Source organism: Diabrotica undecimpunctata, chromosome 3 (genome assembly GCF_040954645.1).
Source record: "Diabrotica undecimpunctata isolate CICGRU chromosome 3, icDiaUnde3, whole genome shotgun sequence".
NCBI lineage: Eukaryota > Metazoa > Arthropoda > Insecta > Coleoptera > Chrysomelidae > Diabrotica > Diabrotica undecimpunctata.
The window spans coordinates 38,727,058-38,750,435 of NC_092805.1; the positions used below are offsets into that span (position 1 = coordinate 38,727,058).

Genomic DNA, 23,378 nt, shown 5'->3' on the forward strand with positions numbered 1-23,378 from the left:
TGTATTTTAATTATGAATCTAAAGTTCCTCAATGCCAGAGTGGATCAAGTGAATTTGATGTATTTTACAATAGATGGCAACATCAAAATAGATGATTCATTTTGACTTAAAAAGCAATACGTAAAGTGGACTATTTGGCATAGTCCCCGTGAGTTACATTGCAATACGTTTTTGGATACTAAATCTCAAGAACAGATCAATAGAAAGTTTTATAGTCTAGGTAGCTGTGGTTTGCAAAAGGCATTTGTTTACTGACAAGTAACGATAGCGGGCAGCACTCCTCTACGATCCCGGTAGAGGAGAGGCTGTTACAGGGAGTGGCGTGCCTGCCGTACGCTAGCTACTGAGTTTCTCCTATGTCCAAGCCTTTAGAAGAGGTCAGATCCCCAACCCATCTTTCCCCTCATTCTCCAATCCTTTCAACATTGCGTTATATCCCGCTACCAACCCGCATAAGCCGGCGTAGTAGTGAAATGTCTAATCTACCCCGTAATTGACATGACACAAACTAGTAAAAGGCACTTTTTCCCAACGGGAAAGCCAAAAAAGTCGACCCAACGGTGCCTGGCGACGGTAGCCTATAGATCAGACCAAGGGCAGACACTGCTACACTCACTAGTAGTTCAGTGACTAGTAAGTGTAGTAGTGTCTGGGGGCTCGGGAGACTGAGACCTCGGAAGCCCCGAAGAAGACATCAGAGAGGATGTCGAAAAGAGGTTCAACCCGGAAGACTGATGAGTTTAATATTAATTTTTATAATAGTATTAATCTTATCTAGGTTTAATATATATATATATATATATATATATATATATATATATATATATATATATATATATATATATATATAATTCTAATTCTAGACTGCTGCGATACATTCTGGGGTTGTTATAGTATTTCCACTATTATCTTTCATGGACTCATGAACTGTGTGTGTGGTTTGAATTTTCTCGCTAGATATTTTACTTTTAAGATCAGTTTTCAAGATTCTTCGCGGTCAGCATATTCTTGTAGTTGTGCACATATGTTTTTAATATAATTATTTTAGGCACTTGTGCAAATTTGATGTGCCGCTTCTAAGTTGTCGTCTTACTTAAACAAGGTTGGGAGTGTCTTAGGTCATCCAATGTTGTTTCCTATTAATTTTTTCTTTAGGGTTCCTGTTGTTAACGGCTTCAGCGATCCACTTCTTTGTGTATTCTTACGTTTTATCAGGATCTCTGGTAATTATTGGTGCATCATCTTATGCTAATACTTCTCTAAAATTTTTTGGGTTTTGGAACAATGTTTGTCTTTTATTTATAATAATTGTCTTACTGTATAGCTTAATGCAGAATAATGATTGTAACATTTTGTGGTCGGAACCACAGTCTGCAGCTGGTTTTGAGGTTTTGTCTACTGAGCTCTTCCATCGCTTAGTGACAAGTCGGTCTAATTACAATTAAATACAAACATTAGATAAAGTATGAACATAATACACGTGTATGTACGAACTGTAGACAAAAAAAGAACAAGAAATAGAAACATGTTATAACCAAAACAAGGGGTACTACAATATTAATAGGTGATTTTAATGCCCAAGTTGGAAAAGAACAGACAGACAATTTGGTTGGAAATATTAGATTAGGGGAAAGTAATGAGAGAAATAACTGTTTTTACTGGGAATCTTCTTCTTCTTGATGTGCCTATCTGTTACGAATGTTGGCGATCATCATGGCAATCTTTATCTTATCTGCAGCAGCGCGGAAAAGCTGCACAGATGTTGTATTGAACCAGATTTTGAGGTTCTTTAACCAAGATGTTCTTCTTCTTCCTGGACCTCGTTTTCCAAATATTTTTCCTACTGGGAATAAGCCAGAATTATATCGTTCTTAAAATTTTGAGAACGATTTCCGAAGTAAAAATCGTAGTATCAAAATAAACTTTTTCAAAAGTAAAATTGTCGCTTATTTCCAGAAAAACCATCTAATTGTATTAACATGACACGGTAAAATAGCGTCAGAACACAGAAATAAAAGTGGTAAAAGATTGGTAGGAGTGAAGAATATTAGATCAACTATTTTTCATTAATTATATTTTTGTCTACTAACTAAAAACTGTCAGTATTAATAATTAACTGTTTACTAACTTGTCGTTATCGAAGGGATCATCAGTTCTGGAGGAATCGTAGATGTAGGTTCCATTGTAGTAGTTCTCCTGGAAATTGTAGCCCTTGTGGTTGAGTCCATTTTTGAAGAAACAAATTTCTGTGTACTTGGAATACGAGTTGTAAAATCAGATGTAGTGGGAACCTTGAAGAATATAATTCTAAATATTTAAAAAAATATATTTTATACTCAACTTACGGTCTTTGTTGTTCTGTCTTTCCCAGGCATTCTTTCCTTAAGCACAACCTGCGGCATACCATTATCGACAATAACGTTGGTTTCTATATCATGATTTTTAATCTCAGAAGTCGGTTTTCTTGTTGTGCTCCTAACAGTAGTAGTTGTGGAAAATGCAGTAGTAGTAGAAGTTAAAGTTGTGCTTCTCATGGTAGTAGTTGAGGTAGGGACGGTTGTAGACACACTTGTAGATTTAGTCTGGAAAGCAGATCTGACGCACGAATCCCCTACTTGCTTAAAAGGGGAGTTGCAGGAACATCTTCCAAACAGATTTGGGATGAGGAAATCACAGTGGCTGTCTGCAGTCCAAAGGCGACAATGTTCATTGCTGTAACATACGTTTCCAGGTCTTGCAGCTGAAATAATATGGTTCATTAAAAATACCATAAAGTATTTTAAGAAGCTGTAAACTAAACTTTAAAACGTGTAAAAATGGTACAGCATTTAAATAATAGAAAAATATTATTTTAAAGTGTCATTATAGAAAAGCGATTTTGTTATAAAATTATTTTTGTTTTGCAGAAGTACACACGTGCTAGTATGAAGACAGTTTTCTATTTATTTAATATGCGATTTTTATGAATGTCCACTATATACCAGATGTTAATATTTCTGAACAACAACCCTAATATATTTGCTTTTATGTGTCTTTAATTATTATCAGAAACAAAAAATTGTGTTGTTTTCTTATATGGTATATATATATATATATGTATATATATATATATATATATATATATATATATATATATATATATATATATATATATATATATATATATATTGATACGATTAGGGTTAATAGAAAATAATTTATAAGTTATATACTACATAATATTAGATATTTGGTTGTTTTAAATAAGTTATATACTAGAGAATTTAATAAAATATATTTATGTGAGGGCATTTTAAGAAATTAGCATATAATAATTGTAAAAATATAATAGAAAAATATAATAAATTGTAAAATAATAGATTTAAGTGAGCCATGTGCCTAGGCAACCAACTATACATACTCCAAGTGTCAAATTAAGAATCATAATACGAATATAAGTGGGGTTATTATAATAATATATTGTTTGAAATGTGTATTTTATTAAATTAGAGTGTTAGTTACTAATTTAATTATATATTCTGATCTGAAAAGCCTAAATGTAAACAAAATTATTAATAGAAAAGAATGGAATTCTCTGGATCTCCGGAGATGGCCATGTTTGCGAAATGGTTTGTTCCAGAAAATTCATACAAGTATTTGATAGAACAAATTGGAACATGATATCTTACGAGATGGTTCTAGAAATCCAAAAAACATATAAATACCCGTGATTTGGATTCAAGATGGCAGTTTTTAGCAGTTTTATCATGAAAGTTAGTTAGAAGATAGATACATTTACTTAGTGAAGTCAATTGTTCAGAAGTTTTTTAAGTTTTTATTCAGAAGTCAGGCAGTTTTTGGAAGTTTTTAGTCAGAAGTCAGGCCAGTTTATTATGAAAGTTAGTAGAGTGAAGTAAATTGTTCAGAATTTTCAAGACAGTCAGTGAATCAGTTACAAATAGTCAAATTGTTTAATATAGTGAGTTAAATGAAGATTAAAAATTATGCATATATTTAATGCACATTTATAATTATACACAAATAATTATTGAAGATAAAAAAGGTATATTGGAAGAAATTAAATTTTATGGTTGGAGATTAGTATAAATCAACTTATAATAATTGGATATTGGTATATTGAAAAGAAGAATAAATATAAATGCTGTTTGCTGGTTTGGTTGGTGGTGTATACATGCTGGTGAAGAAAAATATATCTTAAATTGGTAGAAGCTGATAATTGAAAAAAGTAATTTCACAAAAAACAAGGATAACCGAAGTACGAAGACTTTCAGTGGTGATTAGAATATATATAGTGGAAAACAGTTCATTTAGGCATTCAGTGAAAGAAAGGTACAAAATTTTGTTAATATAATTTAGTTAGTGTCATAACAATTTCAATTTTGAAGATAGTTTTGTTTAAATTTTAGATTGTCTATAGAATTTAATTAGTTTTATAAGAATATCAATTTAAAGATAGTTTATTTTAAATTTACATTGACTAGGTTAGATATATATGTGTGTTTCATAATAGTTATAATAAAGATAATTTAAAAAAGTACTTACAAGCTAATTCTTTGAGAACCGCGATAAAAACCCTATATATTATATTATTAAAAATACTCATTGCTCATCATTCAAACAAAAAAACACATCATAACAATTTGGCACCCAACGCGGTGGCTCTCTATTTAAAAGAATTAGTTTGGGAAGATAAGTGCTCTCATATAGTTAAATTAATTATCAGTAAAAAAAAAAAAAAAATTATAGATTTTAATTTTAATTATATTTGAACAAGTAAAGTCTCAAAATGTCTCAAGGAAAGAAAGGTACAAGAAGCAAAAAGAATGAAGAAGATGTGGAAGTAGAAACACAACCTATACAAGAGGAGAGTTTAGTTCAAGTTCCACAAGATACTGCAGAAATGAATCCAGAAAGAGAGGAAAATGTCAATATGGCAGCTTTGATGTCATTAATGATGCAGATGAACAAGACAATGGAAGAGAATTCAAAAGAAATCAAAGAAGACATAAAAAAAATGGAACAGAAAATGGAAGAGAATATAAAAAAAATGGAAGAGAATTCAAAAGAAATCAAAGAAGACATAAAAAAATTGGAAGAGAATTCAAAAGAAGTCAAAGAAGACATGAAAAAAATGGAACAGAAATTGGAAGAGAATTATAGAAAATTAGAAAAGAAAATAGAAGATAATAATAATAAAATTGTAAAACAAATGGATAAAAAACTTGAAGCTGCAGAGAAAAAAGTAGCAAATGAAATAAAAAGTATACGGAATGACTACAAGAAAAGGATAGACAATGAGAGGACAGAAGTAAAGAGGATTATTCAAGATAATAAGATAGATATAGAACAGAAAATAGAGTTACAGAAATGTAACTTAGAAGTAAAAATTAACGAAGACAGGAGAAACACAGAAGAAAAATTAGACGATATACAACAAAATATCCAAATAAATTGTAATCAAATAAGAAATGTGGAACAGAGAATAGATGATATTTCACAAATGAGAGACATAGGAAGACCTTACTTAAATTTAACAAATGAGACTGGGATTAAATTCTCTGGTAATATAAAAAATTTGCATCCTAGAGTATACATAAATAGTTTAAAACATAAATTAAGATTTGTGAATAATATTAATGATATTAAAGATTATATTAGAGTGACATTAAATGACAATGCAGCAACTTGGTTTGCTAGTATTGAAAATGATTTAGATAACTTTCAAACATTTGAAAATAAATTTTTAAATTATTATTGGGGTGAATTAGAGCAAGCCAAGTTTAGAGAAATTCTATATTTTGGAAAGTATAATCAAAATTTAAAATCAAATATGGTAGATTATGCATTGAAATTGATAACAGTTGCAAAATATTTAGAACCACCACTTAGAGAGGATGAAACAGTCTTAAATGTATCTAGACATTTTGATGCTGATGTTGTGCAAACCGTAACTGTACAAAATATTCAAACAATAGATAGTTTTATTAATTTTATTCAAAGAATACAAAGAGGCAATATGACAAGTAATAATAACAACAGAAAAAACAATAATAACTTTCAATATAATAAAAATGATATTCAACAATATAGACAATCATATAACATTAATACTAGGTATGGTAATAATTTACAAAATTTTAATAATAATAACAGTAATCCAAATAGACAGAACTTTAATAATAATACTAGTTATAATAGACAAAATTTTAATAATAATACTAATTATAATAGACAACATTTTAATGACAGTACTAATAATAATAGACAAGATTTTAATAATAGAAGAAATACAGAGCGACCTAACTATAACAGACAGGTAAATTGTGTTCGAAGGAATAGAAGCTGCGAAGACAGGGAACAAAATAATACAAGGCAGGAAAATGTGAGTAGAAGTCATAGTAGGGAAAGACATAGGACATCAGATCCAAGTGGTCAGATACAATCGGACAATTCTAATAATCAAAATTTTGTGCAGTAAACTTTCTGAATTACAAGTTAGGCCATTGCTATTATGAAAAACCTTCTGAATTTATTTCTTTAGATGAAGAGAAAATTATTGAATCTATTAATTTAATTTATATAAATGCTTTGGCCAAAAATAAAATGATTAAGATTATGATAGATACTGGTTCAGAAAGTACTTTAGTCTCGGAGAATTTTATTTTTAATACATTAAAACTATCAGATATAATAAAGATTCCAAAAATTAAAATTATTGGTGCAAATAATAAGAAGTTGGGTGAAATTGATAAACTAGCCAATTTTAAAATTAATATTCTTAATAAAGAAATTAATATGCAAGGATTTATTGTCAAGGATTTATGTGTTGATATATTAATGGGAAATGATGAATTGGAAAAGAAGAAAGTAAAGATAGATTTTGAAGAAAAAATGGTAACTTTGGAAGGGCAAATAATTAAATTTATGCAGAAAGATGAGGTAGAAGAAGGAATAAGAGTTGATAGGATATTATTAAAAGAAAATAATGATGTTTATGAAGAAGAAATGTATTTTGATGATAGGGAAATGTCCCAAAAGAATGTAAAAAATAATTATTGTAGTGAATATTTAAGGAATGGAAATTTTAAGCAGATGGATGCCTACGAGGCGGAGTGCGTAAAATTGGAAGCAAGGAATAATGAGTACATAATGAAGAATAATTTTATTTGTAAAGAAGAAGATATGATGAAAGTTTTAAATTGCCCTGAAGAATATAAATCAATAGTCATTTCTATATTGCAGCAACACAAGGGACTTGTCAATAAAGAAAATAGAATTGCACAGAATTATATCCATAGTATAAGAGTTAAGGAGGAAAAAGATTTTAAAACAAAATCATACCCAATACCATATAAATACAGAGAAGAAGTAAACAAAACAATTAATAATATGTTAGAAGATGGGATCATTGAGAAGGCAGACACACGTTTTATTAACCCCATAGTAGTAGTACGAAAAAGATCAGGTGAAATCAGGTTATGTTTGGATGCAAGGAATATTAACAAGATTACTGAAAAGCAATTTGAAGCACCAATGAGTATAGATGGAATATTAGGAAGAATTACAGGAATGTCATTTTTCACTAAAATCGATTTACAGCATAGTTTTTGGTTAATACCTCTAGAAAGAAAAAGTAGACAGTATACAGGATTTCAGATAGATGGAGTAGTATATCAATTCAAAGTAGTACCATTTGGACTTCAATCATCTTGCAGTGCTCTATGTAGATGTCTTCATGATATTTTGGATCAATATGAACATTTTGTAATTCACTACATTGATGATATATTAATTTTTTCTAAAATGGCTGAAGATCATGAGAAACACCTAAAAATTATAATAAACAGATTAGATAAAGTTGGACTTAAAATAAATCAAGAAAAATGTACATTTTTTAAAAAAGAAGTCATATATCTAGGTTATAAACTTAACACTAAGGGAATCGAAATGGATCCAGAACGGACACAAGTCATTCAGGAATATAAAACACCACACAATTTAAGAACTTTAAGAGGTTTCATTGGAATAATTAATTATTATAAAAGGATAATACCAGATCTAAGTATAACACAAATAATAACAACAATACCAACTTACTGATATATCCATTTTATTCAATAGACTTGATTTGTTAAATAGATGGTAGATTTCATTATTTTGAATCAATTTGACATCATACTTGTTGAATTTTGTATATATGGAAATTAATTTGTACCCTAAAAATCATAATTTGGGGTTAGATACAGAATTGATTGTGTAAATGTCTTTATAAAAAGTGTAAAACTTACCAATTCATATGGATGAAAGCATGTTGAATGGAAATAATTCCTAGATTTTGTCTATAAATAAACAGAACACAATATCCATTATATTTTTAATTAAGGTTATATTTTATTTGACATGACAGTTTGACCATAGAATAGCCGAACTGTGCTCCGTTGTTCTCTGTTTTGACATAGACAGCGAACAGGGATGTATTTAACACATTTAAAAAAAAAAAAAAAATTTGATTTATTAAATTTAATAAGGTATGAGAAAATTAATATTTAAAAAAATAATAAGTAAATTATTTATTTTAAATATTATTTTGGGGTATTGATACGATTAGGGTTAATAGAAAATAATTTATAAGTTATATACTACATAATATTAGATATTTGGTTGTTTTAAATAAGTTATATACTAGAGAATTTAATAAAATATATTTATGTGAGGGCATTTTAAGAAATTAGCATATAATAATTGTAAAAATATAATAGAAAAATATAATAAATTGTAAAATAATAGATTTAAGTGAGCCATGTGCCTAGGCAACCAACTATACATACTCCAAGTGTCAAATTAAGAATCATAATACGAATATAAGTGGGGTTATTATAATAATATATTGTTTGAAATGTGTATTTTATTAAATTAGAGTGTTAGTTACTAATTTAATTATATATTCTGATCTGAAAAGCCTAAATGTAAACAAAATTATTAATAGAAAAGAATGGAATTCTCTGGATCTCCGGAGATGGCCATGTTTGCGAAATGGTTTGTTCCAGAAAATTCATACAAGTATTTGATAGAACAAATTGGAACATGATATCTTACGAGATGGTTCTAGAAATCCAAAAAACATATAAATACCCGTGATTTGGATTCAAGATGGCAGTTTTTAGCAGTTTTATCATGAAAGTTAGTTAGAAGATAGATACATTTACTTAGTGAAGTCAATTGTTCAGAAGTTTTTTAAGTTTTTATTCAGAAGTCAGGCAGTTTTTGGAAGTTTTTAGTCAGAAGTCAGGCCAGTTTATTATGAAAGTTAGTAGAGTGAAGTAAATTGTTCAGAATTTTCAAGACAGTCAGTGAATCAGTTACAAATAGTCAAATTGTTTAATATAGTGAGTTAAATGAAGATTAAAAATTATGCATATATTTAATGCACATTTATAATTATACACAAATAATTATTGAAGATAAAAAAGGTATATTGGAAGAAATTAAATTTTATGGTTGGAGATTAGTATAAATCAACTTATAATAATTGGATATTGGTATATTGAAAAGAAGAATAAATATAAATGCTGTTTGCTGGTTTGGTTGGTGGTGTATACATGCTGGTGAAGAAAAATATATCTTAAATTGGTAGAAGCTGATAATTGAAAAAAGTAATTTCACAAAAAACAAGGATAACCGAAGTACGAAGACTTTCAGTGGTGATTAGAATATATATAGTGGAAAACAGTTCATTTAGGCATTCAGTGAAAGAAAGGTACAAAATTTTGTTAATATAATTTAGTTAGTGTCATAACAATTTCAATTTTGAAGATAGTTTTGTTTAAATTTTAGATTGTCTATAGAATTTAATTAGTTTTATAAGAATATCAATTTAAAGATAGTTTATTTTAAATTTACATTATAGGTTAGATATATATGTGTGTTTCATAATAGTTATAATAAAGATAATTTAAAAAAGTACTTACAAGCTAATTCTTTGAGAACCGCGATAAAAACCCTATATATTATATTATTAAAAATACTCATTGCTCATCATTCAAACAAAAAAACACATCATAACAATATATATATATATATATATATATATATATATATATATATATATACAGGGTGCAGCAGATAAACGGAAAAATAGAAATATCTCGAGAAGTAACGGTGAGTTTTGACCAAAAACCCACCACTCTTCGAGTGATTCTTGATTTATATTGGATTAATGGTCGTGCTCCTTTTCTCGATGCTTTCAGTAACAGAGAGGTTTTACGCTTTTACCACCAGGCGCATCCATGGAGAACCAGTAGTAAAGAAGCTAAAAAGATGGACCAACCTGACAGAGAATCTAGCAACAGCGGAAGCAAGAAGAACTTTTCTTCTTGACTGTAGGAGAACTAAGAAGATCCGAAGATTTATCACAGACACCACTTCCAACATTCTTTCATCAACTTCAGGTTCTACTAATGGAACACTCTACCGTAGAAGCCAGGCATTGAACAGACAGGTGAGGGCACGATTACTTAATTTCCATATATTTAAGGTTTACATTGATATTAAGTTTATTATTTCTCAAATCAATAATGTCACTGCTTTCTTAGATAATCACCTTCCCGACCATATGTTGGATACTTTTAAGGCTTATTTGCCTAAAAATTTTAATTTTGTTTATCAAAAATCCATGGCACACATTCGTAAGAAACTTAATAACTTAGACACCCCTCAATTTAAGAAAATTCAATTCAACCCTAAGTGGATTAAGAAATTATCTAATACTGAGGTTCCTCAGCACATTCTGAGTTATCCTTGGGTCCGAAATTTGGCCTACAACTAACTCTCAAAGATTATTCTATTAGTAGAATATTTGCAGATGTTGAGAATATTTTGTCTTATTCAGACAACTCTGACCTTCTATCTCTTAGGCCTTCTTCCAACAATATTCTGTTGAATTTTACTAATCGCCTTAGACAACCCATATCGGAGTTAGATAAGATTTACAGGGAGATGGTATCTTTTTTAAAAACACACCCTAATCTTCTCGTTCTTACTAGTGACAAAGGTAATGCCACTGTACTCATGGATAGAGATCAATATCTCAGTCTTAGTCAATCGTTGTTAGATGATGATAGGTACTATCAACCTCTCTCTACCAAACCTTATTCTAAATTTACAAATAAAATCAAAAAATTCATTACTCACCTAAAAAACTTAAAGATCATAGATCAACCTCTTGCTAAATTTTTATATAATTATGATGGGTATACTCCTAGATTTCATTGTCTACCGAAAATACATAAGCCTACATTGAGCATGGGGCCCATTGTTTTTTCAATCAATTCACTCAATATAAATATTGCAAAATTTTTGACTGACATCTTGTCAAAACCTTACAACTATAATAATGATTATGTTATTATAGATTCTTTTCATTTTAGTGAATTTATTACTAACTTTAAACTTCATTACTCCTCTTTACCCTATTTTCCTCAGGTTACTGAAAAACTTATTAGACTGTATAAACACAATAACGTTCCTTTTAAAATTGCTGTTAAGAATGTCAAGACAATATAAAAATTTATTTTCTAAAAACAAAACACCCTTGTCCCTTTTGGAACAAGTTAATGTCATCTATCACATACCTTGTGCTGAGTGTGACTCGTGATTCAGAACTAAATATTAACATAAACATTTTTTTATAGATACTTTTTACATAGACAAAACACAGACGATGGGAGCTAGAGGAAATACCAGTAGTATGAAGATAGGTAATATTCCATTCATTCCCATTCATAAGAAGGGAGATAAAGCAGTCTGCGAGAACTACAAAACTACGATAATACCAGGGAGGATTTAGAAAGGGCGGATCCACTATAGATTAAATATTCGTGTTAAAAATGATTCAAAGCAGTACGTATGAGCAAAAGTTAAAGCTAAACCTCCTGTTTATAGATTTCAAACAAGCTTATGATTCTGTGATAAGAAGGCATTTGTATCATGCCCTAAGAGTACTTGGAATTCCGGAAAGTTGATCAGACTAGTAAAAATGACCTTAATGAAGACCGACAACAGAGGGGACTAAAGCAAGGCGATCCCGTCTCCTATATACTCTGAAATTTCGTGCTGGAGGCAGTAATGAAAGAGAGTGGAATACGAACGAAAGGTATTATTTATAACAACAGAAACCAGGTCTTGGCCTTGGTCTTGGTCTTGGCCACGATGTGGTGTTAATGGCAACAACTAAAGGGAAACTGCTGAGGATTTTTAACTAAGCACAAAAAACATCTCAAGAGAGGCAAAATTGTGACTATACTGAACAGTGATCCAACCCACAATGCTGTATGGGAGCAATATATATATATATATATATATATATATATATATATATATATATATATATATATATATATATATATATATATATATATATATATATATAGGTTAGGAACAAAAATCAAAAAAATATGCCGAACATCTGGGAACACAGTGTTTTATAAGAAAAATATTCGGGGTAGTAAAGTACTATGAAGACGTTTGAAGGAGAACAAATGAAGAGATCGGAGACCTGTACGGTAAACCAGAAATTAGACAGATTTACAAGAATGGCAGATGGAAGGTGGACAAAGGACTTGCTGCTGGGAGGGGAAGCAAAGAAGCGAAGAGCACAAACACGAAACAAGTAGAAGCGTTTAAGGAAGACCTACTATCAATCGGGATAACAAACTCGAGAATTGCGGCCGTGGACAGAAGAAAATGGAGGAAAATAGTGGAAAAATTTTAAGCCATGAGCCTCTAGGGCCTGTTGAGCTGTATATATATATATATATATATATATATATATATATATATATATATATACATGTATATATATATATATATATATATATATATATATATATATATATATATATATATATATATACATGTATATAAGCACAGACAAAATTAGTTATATGGGGACTTGCAATACGACGTAGATAGACGAAATATAAATAGTTTACGAGATAGTATAGGCATTTCGTGGTACAGCACAGACAACATTTAAGGGCAGTTGACCAGAAAAATGAAAACGCTACAAACTATAGAACTTGGAATGATTAAATATTACAGTGGAGATCTTAAAAAAATAGGAGAGTACAAGGGGACCTACTAAGGTGATTAGCAGATAGCTTCAGTAATAAGATTGATAATTATATCAAGAAATAGAGGAGTAAAGAAATTAGGGGAGGCTTACATCTATTATAGAGCAAATGAGGCTAACAGAGATAGAATAATAGCTTATAAAAAACTTACAACGTTAATTAAATAATGTAGATGAGCGGTTGCTTCCAACGTACCGGGAAGTACAAGTGGAGAAGAATAAACTTGAGAAGAATAAACTATCTCTAGTTTAGTTTGAATAAGCAATTTTGCCTCTTAATACCTACTTTATAATTGACTTTTTAATATTGTGATATTCATAATAAGTTAATGTTTAGTTAATGTGTTTTCGATATATTTTTTGGTTTTAACAAATAAATATAAGAAATAATTACTTGTATATCTCATTCTAAGATCTTATGAAACTTGGATCCGATTCTGTTAACCAAGACAGGTAGTTAGATGTATTATTTTAATGAATGCGATAACAGTCATGAAACTCCTCGCAGTTTTCTTTTAAGAAAATAATGGCCATTGTAGAATAGCGTATGTTCTACTAATTTGAAAGGATTGTAACGCAAAATTCATGTAACGGTGTATTTTGTATTATTCAAAACGCACCTACATTCTATCCTAAGTTTACGAGTAGTTAATAAGTGCATAATTTACAACTAACATAATAATAATATGATGTTTATTTAAGTTGTACTGTAATTGTAAAAAACGTAACTGAATATAACTGAATTTTATTCATGTTAAATGAATGAAATTATTGTTCACATTCTTTGGTATAAAATATTTTAAATATCGAGCTATTTTACATAAGAATAATATAATAAAAGAAACATATACAAGGTGTCACAAAAATATTGGTAATAAATTATACCACAATTTTTAGGGATAAAAATAAGTCGATTTGGCCTAACTCTTCTCTTTTATCTTTTCTCCTTCGTAAGAATGTAGTGGCGTAATGTAATTTGTTTGACTATTTTTGTCCAATTATCTCTCTCCTGTGCGTGTTGTTTTGCTTTAAGAATGAGTAACCAGTCATGTCCTTTATTTGGTATGACCATCGTACTGGAGATCTTCCTCTAAATCTTTTACCCGTTACGTTACTTTCAAATTCATCTAATTATATGTCCTCTGTATATTTTGGTTGATAGTTGTGATGAGTCTAGTTTTTATGTTAAGTTCTGCTATAATTGAGTTAGGTATAGACCCACATTTCAAATGCCATTATACGCTTTGAATCGGCTTTTTTTATTGTTTAAGTTTCTCAAGCACAGGTGGCGATAGGAGATATCAATGCTCGAACAAGACTCAATTTTGTATTTTTTGCGATGTCAGTGTTCTTCCAAATTTTTGTGAGTTTGGCTGTTGCCGATCTGGCCATTGTGATGCGTCGACGGATCTCATCTTCGCATCCTCCGTTGTTAGTAATAACGAAGCCTAAGAACAAATTGGAATATCTCGGATATATTACACGTGGAGAGAAATACACCTTGCTCCAACTGATTATGCAGGGAAAGATCCAAGGAAAGAGAAGCATAGGGAGGCGTAGAATGTCATGGCTGCGCAACCTGAGAGAGTGGTACGGATGTAAACCAGATAAACTTTTCAAAGCAGCCGTCTCAAAAGTCCGAATAGCTATGATGATTGCCGACCTCCACCGCGGAGATGGCACTTGAAGAAGAAGAAGAAGTAATTAAATTGCCTGACCACTTCGTAACCTGCCATGTTTCTTATCTCTGCTTGGTTGTTTCTGATTCTATCGATGATCATCACTTTGGTTTTCTGCATATTTATTTTCAAACCATATTCTGTACTAACCGTGCTTTGCCTATACATAATTTGTTCCAGTTCTGCTGGTGATGACTCCAATATAACAGTGTCATCAGCATAACGTAGGTTTTTGAACAGTTGAACTCCAGATTTAAATTTGAAGTTTTTCAAAATCACATTATTAACTCTTACATTAGCAGTATTATTTACATAATATAGTTTTTGTAATAAATAGATTAGATGTTCCGGCGTACCCATTTCTCTAAGTATATGCCACATTTTATCTCATTTTACGGTATCGCAGTCCAAGAAATAGTCAACAAAGCGTAAATATGTTCTACATGGCCTAACTCACTTATTTATTTAACTTCAAAGTTAAATCTGATAAAGTATTAAACATCACTCACTTTGAAACAACAACATGTACATTTTTTGCTAATAACAATTTTTTGTAAAGGGTTGTACCCTAATATTTTGGTGGCTCAGGCATGTTAACCTGCTTTTTAACCTGATGATGGAATTATTATTCCGAAAACGTTTGTGTTTTTTTATGTAGTCCTTTTAAGGGTTTTTAAATATACCTACATACAAAGATTAAACTTATTTTTTTATATGATATGACTTTCAGAGTTTTTTTATGGTGTTTTATTTATTATTATTTAACCCTCCGTCGGTCGCATGTATATCAAAATGATACAAGCTCGCCAATTTTCAATGCTATTATTGAACCCTAAAGTAAGGAGAAGCCACTTTCATAGTACCTTCCTAGACTGGTTTAGTCTACCGCTCAGTCGTATTCGTAACATCCTAGTGATTGAGTGTGTTTACATAAAAGCGTATTGTATTATATTGATACATTGCGACATAACGTGTAAGTGTTGTTTTACTTGGTCTTAAATACGTGGTCGTATTTTAGGCTATTTTCGGCCTACTTATTATAGGTGAGTGTTATTTTATATTTTTATTTTCAGTATAATGGCTGCAAAGCGGATTTACAACCTAAATTATCCGAATTGTATAAAATATTTTCGAAAATTTATGTTAGATGAGAACGAAAATGAAGAGGCCCCTAACAAAGTGGAAATTTTGAGGATGAACCGGACATAGATGTGAAAGATCAGCCAACAGATGAAAGAGTTGATACTGAAGAGATTGGGACAAAAGAAGAACCAGATTTACAAAACAATTTATTTTACTTTGGAAAAGATAAAACCTAGTGACGCACTAAGCCGCATAACTTGGTTGCACATCTCTCAGGAGTAATACATGAAGCACGACTACCTAAGTAACATATGTTGGAGGCAGATATTTTCTGATAAAATGCTATTAACAATAGTCAAGTTCACAAACCAGTACATTTATCTTGAAGTAAGGGATCGCTTTGAACGACAACGTGATGCAACTGCCACGGACATAACAGAACTCAAGGCCTTCATAGACCTTTTATATCTAGCAGGAACTTTGCACGCCAACAAAATGATGTTAGACGATCTCTGAGATACAGACGGACCTGGCGTGGAAATATTTCGACTGGTTATAAGTCTAAAACGGTTCAAGTTTCTTATTAGATGCCTGCGTTTCGATGACCGCATCACAAGACCTGAAAGGAAAGCTGTTGACAACACTGCGCAGATTCGTGAATTCTTCATAATGCCATATTTAAAGCTGGTCATAATTTTAAAAAATTACAAACAAACATGTAATACATTGAAAATGGTACAAAAACACACAAACAAATGCTAACTAGGAAAAGGATCACTACTTCGGCCAATTTGTGGCAATCATGTTAGAAGGCACTGAGCACTTTATCTTTTATTATTTTTTTTCCTTGCTGTGAGCTATACCGATACTTTCTATTTTTATAGATATACCTATATGGTTATAACGCCTTTATCCGACAATGTAAATATATCGTTCTTTCCGTTTGTAAAATTCTAAAACTACATGTTTAAAAAACCAGCACGTGAGATAATAATATAAAGTATCTTTTAGAGGAACAAATATCCGTCCTATTATCCCATTATCAATAAGTAAATAATTTTTGTACCGTTAAGACAATGACATCTCCTAATTAGGATAAATGACTTGTATGGCTAAATATTAAGTCGAGTCTTATGCAATTAAAGCGAATTCCCAGAGAACGGATTGACATACATTCATTTGAAGTAGTTGTAGCGTAGTTAGTACAGTACATTGATAGAAATGAAAGGAATGCTTGTCAAATTATAAAAATTATAATTAGTATAGCAATATTGATGTAACGTATTTTTAGAACGCAATATCTTACTGCAATTTAAAGTACCATGTGGAATATAAGTACCTATAGCGTAACGAGCTTCATCCATTACCAATAAAAAAATAAAATAAAAAATCTAGAGGTTGATAGGGAACAGTTTAAAAAAAAAACCGGCCTACGCACTTTTGACAAAATATGTTAATATAAATCTAAATTTAGCTTAAATATGTTTATAAAAATTTTCATGATTACAATTTACATTAAATTTTAATTTAGTATCTAACTAAATTGTAGTACTTTTACAATGAATCCGTGCAGTGATCAAGAAGAGTGAGTTAGACTGTCTGAGTTGGACTGTGCGAGTAACGAGGAAATACCAGACCGAGAGTAATGCCATTCTAGGAGGTGATGAGGGTCTTCCATGCCCTACATAGAACGGGGTTCCTCTAAAAAAACCAAAAAGTTAGTTTTTTGGAACGAAAAGAAAGGGAGCACAGAGAAGAGAACAGAGAGCCTCCTTGCTGACAATATGTGGATTAATTATTGGTATTGCTTCGGAGTTGATGCCGGTCTTACAGCGGGCGTTCCGCTTTCGCATCGCTGGATGACAGAGGAGTGTCTGGTTTCGCTGGTAGGCGTTCTAAAGTACGTAGGGAACTATCACCGGGAGTACGAAGGACTAATCCTGCACTAAGGTCAGTCAGGCGGCCTCCTGGACTGAGATAATGAAAAGGCGCCCTATTGACGATTTCAGACTTCTCCCTAAGATGAGAAAAAAGTACTTTTACAATATCTATACTTTTTACGTAGTTTTGTTTTTTTTACCTGTGATGAAGCAACGTTTTAAATTGAAATACTAGTTAATTTTTTTGTTTCTTTTTTCTATTGCATCTCCTCTTAAAAGGTTGTCAATAATTATAGCAATCCACATTTTGGATATCGCCACACTGAAGAATTCAATGAAATTACATCCAAACTAGGCAGTTAACTAGTTCAACCAGAAAATATGTCTGTTTCCTCTTTCTTCATTGCATACTATCAGAAGTTATAACGTTCGCCTTTCTTACTTGATATGTCCTAAATTTTATAACTTTCTGATGTTACTAGTCCTCTTGTCTTTTCCCATCCTTCTCAACAGCTCTACATTCGTGATCGAGGTACCCATCATATTTTCAGCACTCTTTTGTCGATATATTAATAGTTCAAGGCATCTAGTATATTTATAAGATCTGTCCATTTTGTCCAAGCTTTCATTTCGTGATATACAGCTTTATGGTCAGTCAATGTGGAAAATACCATGGACAGAAAGAGTAACAAATCAAGATGTTCTGCTGAAGATGGGGAAGGAATGCGAAGTCATAAAAACCATACAAACGAAAAAACTCGAATATCTGGGCCACGTAATGAGAGGAGAAAAGTACTCTCTGCTTAGACTCATAATCCAAGGAAAAATCTCGGGAAAGAGAAATGTGGCACGTAGGAGGATTTCCTGGTTACGAAATTTAAGGGAGTGGTATGGGTGCAGTTCAATACATTTGTTCAGAGCTGCAGCCAACAAAGTAAAGATTGCTGTGATGGTAGCCAACCTCCGATAGGAGACGGTACTGCAAGAAGAATAAGGTCAGTCACAATACCTATATTAGAAGCCGCAGTGAAAATGCAGTTGCCGTTGCCGGTTTGGCCCGAGCAACGCATCAGGACCGGATTTAAGAATCATAGCACTGAAATATACGAGTACAAAACAATTGCCTACGTATAAAAGACTACCATTATTGTTTCAACTAAAGCATGATTCAATCATCGATGTATAAATAAGAGAGTTACATTGTCGAACTAAACAATAACATGAAAAAAAATACTATAAAAAAAGTTAAATATAGGTATCAGAAAGTCTTTGTCGATAGGTTATCTATATTTATCAATTTTCAGTAGCTCCCATTGTAAACACATTCTTTGGGAAATAAAGATCATTAAAAGTCATTAGGAGAAGCGATCAGTTTTAATCTCCATTGTTCACGCAAAGCAAACATGTCTCTTTATCGATTTGGGTACTGGCCATTAGGTCAAAACTTGTTGGCAAAAACTATGAAAGCTCAGTTCTATTTTATTTTCGTAAGCAGATGAAAGTGACTACATCGTGGAGTCGTTGCCAGTATCTGTGATGAATTTCAAACAGGTTATGATTCTTAGTGTGCAAGAAAAAGTGTTATAATTAATGTATTGAACTATCATCTGAACTTAAAAAGTAGTAAGAGCTTGACTATTACTGTGAAAAAAGTTTCGAAAATGAGCAGTGTGAGTATTTGCAAAATTTATGACATCCGCGAAGAGGCCCAGCAAGGTGAACTGAAACAGGTACAAAAAATATTGTTCTGAAGCTATTTTCATGTGGCATTTTAAATTAATTTATATTTAAATGGGAATAAGCCACAACAGTACACAAAAGAAATACACCCATAACATTAACGAATAATGAAGGTCATGCACTATCCCTAGAAGACGAAGTAATGGAGGAATGGGAAAACTACATTAAAGCATTATTTAAGGATGATCGAGGATCACTACCTAACTTAAGTGCAAATACAGGACCATCAATCTTAAAAGGTGAAGTGGAAAAAGCCATACACCAAGCCAAAAACAACAAAGCCAGTGGACCAGATCAAATATACAGCGAATGGCTAAAATTACTCTCAAATGACAATATAAAAGAACTCACTGTACTTTTCAATCAAATATATGATACCAGTGAAATTCCATCGGACTGGTTAAAATCGATCTTTATTCCTCTACCTAAGAAACCAAACGTTAAGAAATGTAGCGACTGTAGACTCATTAGTTTAATGAGCCATGCCGTTAAAATACTGTTGCATATTCTTTTAAACCGAATTAACAACAAGTGCGAAGAAATAATTAGTCAAGAGCAGTTTGGGTTCCGGAGATGCCTTGGAACTAGAGAAGCACTATTTTCTATGCAAACACTCCTTCAACGATGTTGGGAGGTAAGAAAACCCGTATATATGTGCTTCATTGATTTTGAAAAGGCATTTGATCGCGTTCAGCATACCAGACTAATTACCGCCTTGCAGAGCATCCAACTAAATGAGAAAGACATCAAACTTATTGCCAAACTTTACTGGAACCAAACAGCCATTATTAATACCAACAACAGAGAATCAAAGCCAATCAGTATTGAACGAGGCGTAAGACTATCTCCCTGGGCTGTATACTATCTCCCACCCTCTTTAACGTGTATTCTGAGAATCTATTTAGGGAAGCTTTAAAAGATCAAAAAGGAATTATCATAGGAGGAGAAATAATTAACAATATACGGTACGCCGGCGATACTGTGATTCTAGCTGAAAACATCGACGATCTGCAGGAGCTAATCAATAGAGTTGACATGGAATGCACAAATTGGGGACTGTCGATAAATATTGATAAAACTAAATACATGGTGACCAGTAAAGTGGATATCGGCGCAACCCAACTGATATTAAACCAACAACCGCTGCAGAGAGTTCAGAGATTCAAATACCTTGGATGTTGGATTACCCAAAATCTAGATCCATCCTTCGAAATTCGATGTAGAATTGAACAGGCAAGAAACTCATTTCAAAAATTCAAGCCTCTATTATCCAATAACTCATTAAATTTAGAAATCCGTGAAAAGTTTACAAGATGTTACGTGTGGTCTGTACTTTTGTATGGATGTGAAACTTGGACTTTAAACGCCGGTATCATGAATAAAATCGAGGCGTTTGAGATGTGGTTGTATCGAAGGATACTTAAAATTCCATGGACTAGCAGAACCAGAAACGAAGAAGTTCTTCGAAGAATGGGACATCAACGAACTCTATTAAATATTATTAAGAGGCGTAAACTAGAATATCTTGGACATATAATCAGAGGACCAAGATATGAGTTCCTTCGGTTAATTCTCAACGGTAAAATCGAAGGAAAGAAATGGATAGGACGGAAGAAACTCTGTTGGTTGAGGAATTTGCGGCAGTGGACAGGTTTGACAGCGGACCAATTGCTACACGTAGCGCAAGACCGAGATCAATATAAAAATATTATAAGCATGGTAGTCGCCGACGTTCCGTAGGGATATGGCACTCTAAGAAGAAGAAGCCACAATTAAAGGTTAAAATACGTTTATTGACGTTTCAATTTCCACTTCGGAAAGTGGAAATTGAAACGTCAATAAACGTATTTTAACCTTTAATTGTGGCTTATTCCCATTTAAATATAAATTAGGTACAAAAAAGGAAGAAAAACAGTTTCCAGTCCAATTCACGTCAGAATACTTACGATGAGGGAGTGAAATCTCGAATAAGGAAAATTGTCCATGATTTTTTTTTTGGTAACATACCACCAACCGTCGACAGCATAATGAACAGAGTGAAGGATGATGATGAGGACCTACCAGCTTTTCCAAAAGCCACATTTCTTAGGCTACTAAATGACATGGGTTTTGAATATGGTAAAAGAGGTCGAGATTCGATAATGATGGAAAGAAAAGATATCATATCCTGGACACACAAGTAACTCAGACAAATAGGTAAAAACATTGAGGAAGAAGGATAATGTAAACCTTGTTTATGCTGATGAGTCTTGGACTAACGTCGGTGCTTCAGTCAAAAACAATGAAGGGGCACAACGATCAACAATCCACGAGATGCCACGAGAAGAGAGAAAAGGGCTCTCTACTGGACTGAAAGCTACATCCCAAACAGGTCCTCGATTTGTTGTTCTTCATGCTGGAAGCGAAACTGGTTTTCTGGCATGGGCCGAATTAACTTTCTTGGCCAAGAAGGGAACCGCTGATTACTACGACAAAATGGACAGGGATCTATAAGAAGAATGGTTTGAGAAGGCGTTAATTCCAAACTTGCCGAAAAAACAAAACGTTGTCATTTTGGATAACACGTTGTACTACTTCCGCAAATTTTATTTCCCGAAAAAATTGCAGAACAAAAGGCAAATCAAGGATTGGCTAATCGAAAAAAAAAACATTTTCTTCAATAAAGATTGCCCAAAAAGTGAATTACTGGATACTGCGGCCGCATTAAGAGACGAGTAAAACAAGTACAAAATTGAAACATTTGCGGAAAAATAAGGCGTTAAGATTTTGAGACTGCCGCTTTACCATTGCGAGCTGAACCCGATTGAGATAGTGTCAAGTCAAGTGAAAAGGTATGTGGCTTCAAACAACGTCGATTTTAAAGAAAAAACGGTAGAACGGTTGATAAAAGAAGCTTACCAACGCGTAGCTAAAGAGCAGTGGCATAATTATGTGAACCATTTCAAGAAAGTAGAAGAAAAAATGTTTGCGGTGGACAATTTGCAGAAATATATTGAACCGGTGATAATTAATATAGGAGATGATTTAAAGGATGAGAACGATATAGATATGGATTGCGATTAATATTAGTTATTGAGAAATATCTAAGATTTAATGCCCATTTGCTTTTTTAGTACTATTTCATTAACTACTTTGCAACAACTGTATTGATTAATGCAACTAAAAGTTAAATATAAAACATAATAATGTCAATTAATAAATCATATCAAGGCTATTTTGGAATTCTTATTATCCTTTATGTTGGAAAGTTTCTCTGTTTCTTAGACGACAATTTTTTTTTCTGTTCTTTGCAACGATTTATATTTTTATAAAACTGGCTTATTTCTGTGTTTTCTTACATAAAACTGAACGTTTTGTATTATAATCTGCACAGTTCAAAAGTTAAGCTATTTATTTACTTCGATCATAATAAGCTGCATGTCTTTTGTAAGGTAAACCATGTGCATTTTTTTTATGGATGTTTGCTTCTTTAACTAATTTCTAGATGAACTGATGATGTGTATGAATTAATACACGATTCGTCTTCAATAAAAGGATGAAGCAGCTGATATCCTTTCTTTTATTCTTTTATTCTACAACTCACCGAGAATCTTCCACTATCTTAGTGAACCGCATTTAGTATATATAATCTTCTAGCAAAAGCTGCTATTGCTTTTTTGAATTAATTGACCAAATATATGGCCTAGGAGGACAAATTCGTTAAACTTCCCGTGCGCAAATCGGTATTAATAAAGTGTTATGAATCATTTCGGCCTATTCCAGCCTTATCAGACACTTTGGCTGATACAAATTCAAACTCGGAAAGTCCAACGAATGTCTCCTAAAGCTTCACCACCGCAGTGGTTAGTGTATATATATATATATATA

At 31.9% G+C, this 23,378-nt stretch overlaps 1 protein-coding gene across 2 annotated transcripts in view; it reads right to left on the reverse strand.

Annotated features, from left to right (window-relative positions):
• The window catches only part of LOC140436715 (uncharacterized), a 369,152-nt gene that overhangs the window by 29,837 nt on the left and 315,937 nt on the right, over positions 1-23,378 (reverse strand). For both annotated transcript variants that reach the window (XM_072525765.1, XM_072525764.1), the window contains exons 4-5: positions 2,346-2,740; positions 2,129-2,291 (exon numbers count right to left, since the gene is read on the reverse strand). In XM_072525765.1, coding sequence (XP_072381866.1) covers positions 2,129-2,291; positions 2,346-2,740 — 558 coding nt within the window. The remainder of the gene's footprint in view (positions 1-2,128; positions 2,292-2,345; positions 2,741-23,378) is intronic.